The sequence below is a fragment of the Rhodnius prolixus genome, unplaced genomic scaffold, assembly GCF_049639745.1.
Source record: "Rhodnius prolixus isolate KJV_2025 unplaced genomic scaffold, Rpr scaffold_12, whole genome shotgun sequence".
Classification (NCBI taxonomy): Eukaryota; Metazoa; Arthropoda; class Insecta; order Hemiptera; family Reduviidae; genus Rhodnius; species Rhodnius prolixus.
The window spans coordinates 4,046,139-4,058,545 of NW_027411635.1; the positions used below are offsets into that span (position 1 = coordinate 4,046,139).

The following is a 12,407-nucleotide window of genomic DNA, read 5'->3' on the forward strand; positions in this document are numbered from 1 at the left end:
TAATCTACTTGTTATTAACTGTGTTATTTGTGCTCACGAATATTTCGGTAAGACGAATTCAAGACTGAAATATTGTTTTAAATCCTCCGTGATTGAAATTTAAAAAGTGGCCGACTCTAACTTTTTTTTTCTACTTTAACATGCATGTATATGTGACTACTCAGAATAATTCATCACTCATTTTATCATAATTATAATAAAAAAATATTATGAATGAACTGGCCAGCATAAGGTCTGTGACATCTAATAAATTCTAAAAAATATTAATGAATATTAATGCAGTAAAATTACTTAAATAATAATGAAGAATTAATGAAATGTTGGGTGCTTGCTGATTTGTGTACCTTTTGGCGTTTAATCAACCCTTATACTTAACATTTTAAACTGTAAGTTTTTGTTAAAGAGATTTTTGTACCTTTTGGATAGATTTTCCTTTTCGTCTATTTTGCAAAGTTACATATCCGCTTTACAGATTTGTTTAAATTTGGAATAAGCAATTCTATCATTATAACCTGATAAGGTGTTAAGTCGGAACCGTAACTACCACTAGAGAGATCTTTTTAAAGAATGATTATAGTTGCGGTCCCCCAGACCATCCTCAATAACAATTTTTTTTGAAAAAGCGTTTTGAATAACATAGGAAGGTATTTGTACGTAAATAGCAAAATTAAACTGCGATTTCAGTACTTCCTTTTAAGAGGAGTAAGAAAAAGAAACTGCGATTTCAGTACTTCCTTTTAAGAGGAGTAAGAAAAAGAAACTGCGAATACAGTACTTCTCCCTAAAAGGCAAAGATTTTGAATCGAACGACAATTCATTGATGTAAATCGGTTCACTCATTGATAATTTTAACGATTGCAGTACTTCCTGTTGGTAGGCGTAAGAGCATGATGGCACTTCACAGCCACGTAGAGGAGCTTTAATCACTTCTTCGTGCTAAATTTTATCAAAATCGGACTAAGCTTTATAGAAATATTGGTAATAATAGTTTTAGAAAGGGCCTTATTTGGGTAGGGCAAACTCCCCTCCTTATGAGGCATGGCGTCGAGACTTTTAAAGTACAAATCTGTACAAAATTTTGATTCGAATGACACTTTATTCAAGAAAATCGGTTCACGTCTCGATAATTTGAAAGATTGTTATACTTCCTCTTAACAAGTGTAAGAGCAGATCGTCGCTTTAATGGTACATAGGGAAGCCCTAACCCTATCATCCTACCAAATTTTATCAAAATAGGGCCAAGATTTACAGAGAAATTATTAGAAATAATAATTTTGGAGGGGGCCTTATTACATAAAGGGGGCTAACACCTCTCCCATTCGATGTACAGCGTCGAGACCCCCAAAAGGCACATCTACAAAAAATTCCGAATCGAATGACACCTCATTCATGAAAATCGGTTCACGCGTTTAGGCGGTACGCGGTTTACAAAAAAGGTAACAACAACAAGAAGAACAACAACAAATTTTGAAAATGCCGTTTTTGCTCATTTTCAGCAACTTTTTTCTCGAAATCTATTATATCTATGTTGTTGCAAAAAAATTACAGGCATAAAGAAGGATTTGCCCTACTTTATAAAGAAAATTTGGGAATTTTATCTTTTATAGAAAAAGAGAAAAAAATTGTCAAAGTTGGGTGTTTTTCAACGTTACGCTTTTTCGTGCAGTTTTTGATGATCAACCCTTATACAACTGTCCTACCGGACAGTTTTAATTAATTTGAGTCACTAATTACAAGAAAATTTCCATACCTAAGTCGTTCTAGATTCTGCTAAAACAGACAAAAATTTGATATGCGAAGTGTACAGTGTAACGCTTCAATGAGAACTACATTTGAATAGAACTATTTTTAAGCGAGAAATCTTGTGTAAGAACCTAGAAATTTTTTAAGTTCACACAATAGGATTTAGAAGAATATTAGGAATATTATAAAAGAATAATAAAACTACAAAATTTCCTGAAAAAATATAATTTTTCCTTAAAAATACTGAATACACAGCCTATTATTATGATTAAATTAAGTTGAATAATTCTTTTGAAATCTAAAAAATAGAAGGTGGTTGTGGAAGGCAAAGATTATAAAAATTTTTTGCCGTCCAAAAATTTACTCCTTTCCAAAATACGCCACCTTTTGTTTGAATCTGTGTGAGTTGTGGTTTATCACCAGCAAGAACGAAATGTGGATCTAAAATTAAGAACATAATGTCCCCGCTGTCTTCGTTGAACTCTACGCCTATGATTGTGTGAGCTAAATTACCACCACCTGTTGGTATAATAATTTCAAATAACTCACAATATCGTCTCATTATATGTAGTTATAATTAAAATTTAAAATTAGAAATATTTTGTTGAAAAAACTACTAACCAATCATAACCGGTGTCCCAGCAGTTCGAAAATGGTGCAGCAGTTGTGAACCTAAAGTACATAACTCGAGTCCATCAGAAACGCTTAGAATTATCGAATTTACACCAAGCATTTCATCAAGACAAAATGAAATTTCCGTTGAACCAATCCAACAACGAGATCCAATGAAAGACGCTGGTTTGTCGCCAATCTTTACTAAACATTTTTGTATATCCGTATGATTTGGAACCATTTTGTTAGTGTACCCTTGAAACCTAAATCAAACAAAATCAAATAGCTACTTATTGTTATAAATGTTTACATAATTACAATTTTTCCTTTTTTATTTTTTATTACTTTTTTTATTTTCCCTTACTCCATCTAAACAGAGGGGGTACTGCTTTCAGGTAAATTTTCGATTTTTTTAGGTAGCAATAATAATCACATAAATCAGCATTTAACATGGTACCTTAATAGCTGTACAGCAAATAGGTTTTGTTTTTTTTTGAGATTTAAAATTTAAAAATTAAGCTTATACTCAGAATGCCTTCAAAACCGAATTTCCCGGGTAAAGTTTCAAATAAAAGTGATCACAAGAAAATCTTCAGAGCAATTTTGGAAAAAAAATAATTAAAAAAAAATTAAAAAATGCTCCGAAAAGTCGCACGTCTGGCTTTTTTCACTCTGAAACCTTAGAAGTTATAATTGGTAAAAGCGAATATAAATATTTGAGGTTTCTATGATTTTTAGATTTTGAGATATTCTGTTCTGTCTCTCTTCCTCTCTTTTTTGCTTCTTTGCTCCACTCACACAATTATGCGTTAAAAATATTCAAAAGGCTCAAAACACATTTCTGGAGAATAATAATATCGAAAATTTGACATGACTGCAATATTTACTCTTTCTGGAGTAAGCGAAAGTACAATAAATAGTTCAAAATGCTGAGATCCCGAAACTTTAACTTTACAACTTAAAGTTAAGTAATTCAGGAAATCAACTGGTTCATAAAAAAAAAAAAAAAAATCAATTTTTTTTAAAATAATCACAAATAGGCATTTATGTGCAGCAAATTATTTGAGGTTGAAGGAAAATTTATTTCATTGATAATGAAAGCACACAAGTTTATCGGCTGATAAACTAAGTTACTTTTTAAAAACAATAACGTTCATTGAATGATGGATCTTGAAAACAACTTATTATTCATCTGTGGTATGAACCTACCTGAACCATGAAAAGATGGTTTGGAATGACCTATAAGCACAACCCCAACCTCTGTCGTCAGTGGCGTCTTGATCGTAATGAAAAAATTCATAAGTACCTTTTACTAGCGCCCTCTGGCCTTCACTGACTAACCAATTACAAAAAAAAGAAGTTAATTTTGAAAAAGAATTTGACATCTAAATAAGAAATAGAACTATTAAGTTAATTATTTTTTTCCATAAAGTTATTGCGATTCGTAAGTTCCTTCTCCTTTCTTTTAGGAAAGCTCATTTATAATCATGCCTGACTGGCCCCAACCGCATTCAGATTCAGCACGATGTCATAATGACAATGTGTAAATAATGTGTTCATTTTACTTTTGTTAGCTTATTTTTATTTTAGTTAGCTTTAAAAGCTAGTGACTTGTTTGTAGCGAAAACGCAAGAAATTCGCCGAATCCAAAACAACAGATTTACAGGAGTAAGTTATTTTATTTTGCTTCGAAAAAAAACAATGGTTTTTGTGGGAATAACGATAATTTTAAATTCTGATCAGAAATAGCAATAACTTTGTAGAAATCTAAATTAATATTTAAGATCCTTACCATTCTTTTTAAAACGCAATCCATGGTGTACATTAAGCCTTATACTCCTCTTACCAAAATTTAACACGTTAGCATGGCGGAAAAAAGGTTGTGTGGGAGTTAAATTAAACAATACATGTAGAGCAGCACGCTGGTCAACTAAACAAGAAAAAAGTAAAACAATGTTTATTTATTATTCTGTTACCTAGATACTGCAAGCAATGGGGTACATAAAAAAAAAGAGCCATATTTCCAGCTAAAAAACTAATGGTTTTCAAAATATTCATCCACAAAAACCTGTTGCTTACTAACATAATAACCATGAGACTGTAGAGGGTTTCTATGCAAATTAGATCCTTACAAGTAATCAATTTAATTTGAGCGTTTTAGAAATTCATGTGCCTCACGATGTATTCATAATTTTCTGAAACTATTAGGAAAAACTGTTTATATCCGTTTATAACACCTACTGAAAAATAAAGAAAAGTTACAAGAACTTAATGACATTCAACTTCTTTAACACCCCAACTGGTAGACCAAACTTATTTCCACCAAACTGACTACCTTTATTATGTTCATGGCACACTCTTTGCTCGAGAAAATTTAATAACTTCGCCTAAGTTGAAAATTAAGAGCAGGAATGTTTAGTTTCCGAATCAAAGAAATGGTTAACGGCGAGTGGTATAAAAGCTGACCCAAAGTAGAATTATAACAAACAATAATAATGGAATGTAAGTTGAACTTTATTAAATTTAAAATAAGAAAAAATAAAAAATACATAAAAGTTTATTTTCTTTCTAAAACGTAGTGATTTTTTTATACACCCCAATTAAAAATAGGTTCATTTACCTGATGACTCATCTGTTTTATCTTTAGAATATATTTGTGTAACATAATGGCTCAAAGTCATTGGATAAAAGTGACTAATTTGCATTGATGTACTCTCTGCACTTTTGAAATAACTTTTTTTCAGGTACAATGTAACCAAATCGAGCCATCTGTTGAAAATAAAAATGTAGTATAAAGCTATTAAACGTTTTTCTCGTGCATTATTACATTATAAATGACAAAAATTATTATATAGCATTATTTCAAAGAAAAATTAATAAATAAAAGTAACAAATGATCACTTTAACTTTTAAAAAAAATTGCAGCAATTTTCGAGGAGTTTCCAAAATATCTTCTCAAACATATACACAACTACCTCTTACTAAGATTATTACAGTTTTGATTTAAATTTTCTTAAGACTAAATGTTCACGCTACATAAATGAGGGTAAGGGATTTCAGTTACAAGTTAGCGAAAAAATGGGATTTCACTGTCACATAGTGAGCACCCTCTGTCTAATTTCCTCCCTTGATCTTTCACAACCAATTAAATTCTCAGATTCCTTAGAACTTCAAAAATAATTTGGCCCGTTTAGTTCAAATAAATATTTTTTTTAAAAAAATGACGTTTTATTTCTGTGATTAGTACGAGGGTCGTTTGAAAAGTCCGTGCAAAACTAAAAACTACTTAATTTTTTGGGGTAAACCTTTTTTATTTTTCAACATAGTCTCCTTTTAGGCTTATACACTTCGTCCAATGCTGCTCTAGTTTGTTGATACCTTCCGAATAATAGGATTTGTCCAAGTCTGAAAAATAGCCATTCGTTTCTGCAATCACCTCCTCGTTTGAATAAAATCTTTTTCCCGCCAGCCATTTCTTCATATTGGGGAACAAATAGTAGTCCGAGGAAGCCAAGTCTGGAGAATAGGGGGGATGTGAAACGAGTTGGAACCCTATTTCCATTAATTTTGCAACCACAACTGCTGAGGTGTGAGCTGGTGCGTTGTCGTGATGGAAAAGGACTTTTTTGTGGGCCAATAGTGGGCGTTTTTCTTGCAGCTTGGTTTTCAAACGGTCCAATAACGATGAATAATATGCACCTGTAATAGTTTTACCCTTTTCCAGATAGTCGATGAGGATTATTCCTTGCGAATCCCAAAAGACAGTCGCCATAATCTTTCCGGCCGAAGGAACGGTCTTCGCCTTTTTTGGCGCAGATTCCCCCTTGGTAACCCATTGTTTAGATTGTTCTTTGGTCTCAGGAGTGTAGTGATGTATCCATGTTTCATCCACAGTGACGAAACGACGCATAAAGTCCTGCGGATTCTTCTGGAACAGCTGCAAACCGTCCTTGCAACACTTCACACGATTTCGTTTTTGGTCAAGCGTGAGCAATCACGGCACCCATCTTGCGGATAGCTTTGTCATGTCCAAATGTTGATGCAAAATATTATGTACCCGTTCATTCGAGATGCCCACAGCACTAGCAATCTCACGCACCTTCACTCTTCTGTCATCCATCACCATATCATGGATTTTATCAATGATTTCTGGAGTAGTAACCTCAACAGGGCGTCCAGAACGTTCAGCGTCACTTGTGCCCATATGGCCACTCCGAAAATTTTGAAACCACTTATAAACTGTTCTAATCGAAGGTGCAGAGTGACCATAATGTTTATCAAGCTTCTCTTTAGTCTCCTGAGGCGTTTTCCCTTTCATAAAGTAGTGTTTAATCAACACACGAAATTCTTTTTCGTCCATTTTTTGAAAATCACTCAACTTCCTCGATTCAAACGAATGCCAAACACAAAGAAATAGACCGATCTGGCTGAAACTTGGTGTGTGTTCTTCCAAGAGATGCTACTAACTAAACATAACCTCGATACGCGCCAGTAGTGCTATCTTTCTGACTTTGCACGGACTTTTCAAACGACCCTCGTATTCTAAGTTTTGTAAAAAAAACTTTAAACCCGTTTTTCATAAGAAATTTATTTAAAATCGCTCTTCCATTTAACTGATTTTCATCAAACTAGGTATTCTATAATGTTTACATTACATGATACCATGAAGACGGCCGATGTTTTTATTTGACGTGGCACTTTAGAGGGGAAGCTTAAAACAATTTATAATTACTACTATTAAATAGAATATCAATGTTACTAATTCACACAACTATTCACTCTAAAGGTTTAACATGGAATGCTGACGAAAACTCCAGTCCCACATTCAACTTTTTCAAGTAAACTGAATCATATAAAAGTAATAGGCTGTTGTGCGGTCAGTCTGAAAACACAGTTTAGTTTAATTTTAGTGGACTCTTATGACTATTGCTGGTTCAGGTCGCAAGGACTGCATTATGATGAACAGCAGCAATAGAACATTCTACAGCAAATGAGAAGACTACACAACTTCAATGGACATCGGAGTACTGTGGTATTTTTGGAATGAGAGCTTGATTGGCTGATACTATAGCGTCACAAACTGAACGACTATTTTACAAAATAGGCATGCCTTGCGAAAGCTAAATCAAAAGACCTAGTCTAACTGGTGGGTTGTTCGGTCATTTATGTGAGTAAATGTTATGTTACAGCTTTAAAATGCTACAAATAGTATCACTACTGCATACAGTTTGCAGAAACATTATGAGGCATATTTGAAAATGTTCACTATTTGTAGTAGCATCTTTCAGATGTCTTTTGAATTGCAACTGAGAACGTCATGTGATTGTATTTCATACCAATGGCTTTTTCGTTTTCAGAAAGACCTCAAACCATGTAAAGATAAAAAAAAATCACAGTTACCTGTAAAGAGCTTCCATTAAAATATCATATGCACTGTGTACAAGGCGTTCTTTTTGGGCAACGCAGAGAAAATTAATTGGTAGGTGAATTTGAGTTTTGCTTTTCTTATTCCCTCCATCTAAAGATAGAAAAAAAAAAATTATTTCTCTGAAATAAAATTAAAATATACAAGTGTAATATCTTCTGTGTGGTACAAAAATGCACTTACCAGGAATATTGGATGTTTGTAATGCGGGTGGATGAACTATCTTAGAATCACTCACCTCACATATGAGCTCCTCTTAAAAATGCAATAAAAGCAGAGAATATGTTAGGTACTTATAGGAAGACAGGTAATGTATTCACTCTAAGAAATTATTCAAAATCTCTGTCTTACCAGTAGGTTCATATTCTTCTTCTTCTATATTGCTTACTCGGAACATAGCTTTCAGTTCATAAGGCCCCTACAATTCAAAGTTATAATTAAATAATAAACCCTCACATGATCATCCTAAAAAATAGGATACTTGAATAATTCTTAACAAAAAGTTTTAACAGAGAAAGTAACATTAAATAAGGATCCATAAGAGTAAAATCCTTATTTTTTGCATGCCTCTATAACCTGAGAGAAAAACATACTACCTGAATAACACTGTTGCTAATTTCATTAGGATGGGCGCTTGATTCACAAACAGCTCCCAGCGTTATATCCGAGGGTACATCATCACACATATTGCGATGAATATAAAATTCAGTTTCTTCAAAAACAAATGCAGCCGTCTCCAAAGAAAGCTAGAAGAGATAAAAACTGCATATAGTAGTATTCTGAACTACCAGCGCATTCTTATCTATGTATAATTATCTACTAAAATGTTAGAAACACATAGTGTAAAGGCCTTACTTCCTCCCTAAATTTATGAAGTTCATTCATTACACTATCAAGCTTATCAGTATCCACCTCAATAATTCTTCCTGAGTTAATACTAAGATAAAGAAAATGATTAGCAAAATCTTCTTCTTCCATAATGGAATAATCGACTTTACGTAAACCATCAATACAGCTAACAGAAGCTTTTATCGAGTCTTCATCGATTCTGCTCAAAACAATGGGATTGTTGGTTGCTGCAATTTTCTGTAACAAAAGTCCATTAATTATTACAATAATAGCAAAGCATCGAGAAGACTTCAGGCGCCAAAAATCATAGATTGTATAGAATTTTCTTCTTTTTTTTTCAAGCAAAGCAGTGATTTCTAACACTTTTTGGGACGTTCCTCTTTACAGCTGGTTCAATGTCAGTTAATTTTAAAGAACACTCCTTTTAATTTAAATAGAATCTTCTCTCAGAGAACTCAAAGTCTATTTGCCTATAAACTTACACCTCAAGATGTTACTAATAAAATTAATCCACTAAGTATTTGTTGAATTTAAATTTAAGTTAAATAAACAAGAAAACATTTACCATTTGTTGTCACATTTCCAACCTATGAATCATTCAAAGATCTCTCCCTTATTTACAAAAGAAAATAAAAATAAACAAACAAAAAATTTTCCTAGTTCTCCAACGCAGCCCAATAGGCTTATTGCACCTTAAGAGGAATTGGATATATGTATATAAAAACGAGACTTATGAAACTGATGATGATACGGTATATATACATAAAACTCAATAGTGAATGATCGTTGCAAAGAAGTAGTATATAAATTACCTTTATACGCAAGAAATTAAGGAATAGCGAGACGTATCCTTGCAGTACCTACTTATTAACAGGTATGCCTTGCTATGCATTTCTCTTGGAGACTGGGAAATTACCTTTATCCCTGCATACCTTTTCTTTACATGTTTCTATATTATTAAGACTCTACAGCATAATCCAAATAGACTCGCTCCCGTTATTACAGATGGAACTATTATAAGAAATATTAGCTGTATTCAAGTGAGAATAATTCACGAGCTTTAAAAATATGTTCATTTTGTAAGATGGCCATTTTAGTTGAAAAACCAGTACTCAATTCGACAGACGGTTATGACCATGTCTAAGTTGTCAAGATTATATTTTCATTTTGCTTCTGTAATATGTACTTATGTATCCCTAATAAACAACATCATTATTGCTAAATAGAAAATTTAAACGGTTTAGAACACTTAATTCAACTTCACTGGAGGTTACTCAAGAAACAAAAAATGTCGAGTACATTTAATAAAATTCCTAATACACGTATTTCTAATTTGAAAAATCTTCTCCAAAAGTTGACTGTTGTTTTTCATTAATACGGTCACATTTTTTCAAGTCGGATCTAAGTTTTTTTTTTAACTATCAAGGTTTTATTTTTGTATTGCCGACTGTACTGCACTAGGGCCAAAATAAATCGATTGAGCGCTACCCTCATGAGACTACTCTTCCTTCAGCCTAGCCCTTCCTCCACAATGTCTTCCAGGATATTCTGAAGAAGACTCCTCCAAATAAAATAAAATGAATAGATGGTTCTTTTCACTTTCCTTCTCAAGAAAGCCCGAGGAAGGGCACGGAGCCGGATGTCGGGATAAGGTATAGTAACGCCTATTTTACGTCCAATTACCGATCAGGGGCCGCTGAGATAACCATTCCCTGATGCTAAAAAACCGTCTCCCAAGAATATCCCTGAGATGATAAATCTTCAGGTAGTAAACTCGAAAAAAAAGACATGAAATGAATAATAGAGGTCACGAAGACGTTTGCTAAGTCCATATCTTGGAAAGAACATATTTTTTTCTATTACGGCCCATTAAATAAGAAATGGCGCTCTATAAAGTTGTGGTGCATCAGTTGCGGAATTCTGAATTAAACATCTGAAGAAAAAGCAAACACATAAAATACCTCTAGTCTTGAAAAAAATTGTTTCTCTTCAATAGAAAAAGGTGACTTTCTTATTTGGAACATGCCGCACCAGTCCATGCCTGCTGGGTAGATGTTTCGGTTGTAAAGTCTTGAATTTTCTTCATCACTACTAGCTTCTACTGTTGAATCAAAATTTAGTCCAGTCACAAGCACTGTATCGTTATATATAATCCCAAACACTTCTCCAGTTTGATTGTATGCCGCTTCAAGCAATCTCTAAACAAAATGAAATTCTGGTTTGAGTAACTGATTTTCTCATACAACTGTCAATTAAACTAATATTAAATTTATGGATATTATCCGTTTTTTATTTAAAAATAAAAATAATAAATATTAAAACTCCTTAAACATTCTAATTGCAAATTGAAACATTTTCTTTGAACTTGGAATTCTCAATAACTTTTAGTTGCCCATTTAGTGGCTGTGGAAAATCAGTTGGTTCTAATTGTACATAATGTTGGGTCCATTTAACGTAACTTCTGTAGCCAACTCCTTAAACATTCTGCAGTAAAATTTAATTTACAGATTCCCCAGCAACACAGTAAATTGATTTTTTTTTTTTTTTAATATTTTACAAAAAAAAAAGTGGAAGACTAAAAGAGATCATTTACGCCTTGCCTCCAAATAGTGCAGGAGAAAAAGTGAGAATATTTTCGGATTGTCAAGGCTCCTAACTAGAGGCTTCTCGAAAAAATGGGTGATTGAGAAGGTTTGGTCAAAAAAGTAATGTGAAGCAATTTCTGGGTACCTGGAATGTCGAGAGAGTGGAGTCTTGGCTAAGGCAAGACCACGTCAACACCGTCTGTATTTCTTAGAGGTTTCTTACACGACTCAATTTGTGATAGTAAAATTAAATATTTAAGATTAAGTGTACCAGAGAAGCAGTAGAGAAATACGGCAGGATTCATCCAGGCTAAAACGTTTATACAAGACATTGGCAGAGATATATTATATAAGTAAGCTGAGTTGGAACTAACTGAAAGACCAGGTACATTTAAAACTTGCCAGATGCGATAGTGGAGCAACTTCGAGTTGGAATTAAAGTTATTTTTCTCCGATAGTTAGAAAGAGCGGGTGAATACCAGAACTGGCAGTTACTATAAAGGACTGTCCTACACAGTTTATTTGAGCCTAATTTACAATAACACCAACTAAAATTCAGCATTGAACCACCTTGAATAAAATATATATATATAAAAAATTATTACTGATAACAGAGAATCAGTTGTCTAAAATTCATAAATTCTCAAACAACACAGATCGTTGAATTCTACTTAATTCTAGCAGTACGAAATTCCCCCTTACTTTTGTTATCACTTGGTAGACATGTGAATATTAAAATTACTATATGAAACTAAGACCATCATTTGCTAAAAAATTTGGGAAATTATTGGCAACTAGTGTTGTCAAACGAAAGGTTCAAATACAAAATTAAATACCATGAACACTGGTCGAAAGATTATAACTTTAGGAGTTCCAGGATACATTTTGCTCACGTTAGTCAAATATAAACACAATTTCAGTCACAATTAACAGCTGTCAATTGACGTTTTTTCGCAGAAAGCGCCAAGCACATGTGAATCCGACTCACATGTATAGATCAGTTACACGATTGCAACTTTCATCAACATAATCACAAATCTCAGTTAAAAGTTAATTTAGGGGGGAAAACATACAATATCAATTTATAAAACTACAAAAAATAAAATACTAGATATTTTGCAAAAAAAAAAAGAAAGCATTTCTTTAATCAATATAATACGATAAATCGATAAGTGATTTAAGATCGATGTTCG

The 12,407-nt window shown here is 33.0% G+C and overlaps 1 protein-coding gene across 2 annotated transcripts; it reads right to left on the minus strand.

Moving 5' to 3' along the window:
* Positions 1-1,952: 1,952 nt before the first annotated feature.
* On the minus strand, positions 1,953-12,288 carry Ufsp2 (UFM1 specific peptidase 2). 2 transcript variants are annotated; one of them, XM_074143080.1, is made up of 12 exons: positions 12,051-12,288; positions 10,591-10,827; positions 8,636-8,866; positions 8,377-8,526; positions 8,132-8,198; positions 7,964-8,035; positions 7,756-7,873; positions 4,976-5,124; positions 4,148-4,285; positions 3,565-3,691; positions 2,365-2,618; positions 1,953-2,262 (listed from the first exon to the last, which is right to left on the minus strand). In XM_074143080.1, the coding sequence occupies exons 1-12, from the start codon at positions 12,096-12,098 to the stop codon at positions 2,042-2,044; spliced, it is 1,812 nt and encodes a 603-aa protein (XP_073999181.1). In that variant the 5' UTR covers positions 12,099-12,288; the 3' UTR covers positions 1,953-2,041. The 2 variants fall into 2 exon arrangements, with proteins under 2 accessions (XP_073999181.1, XP_073999182.1); XM_074143081.1 differs by having other exon boundaries at positions 11,917-12,057.
* Between the last annotated feature and the right edge of the window lie 119 nt (positions 12,289-12,407).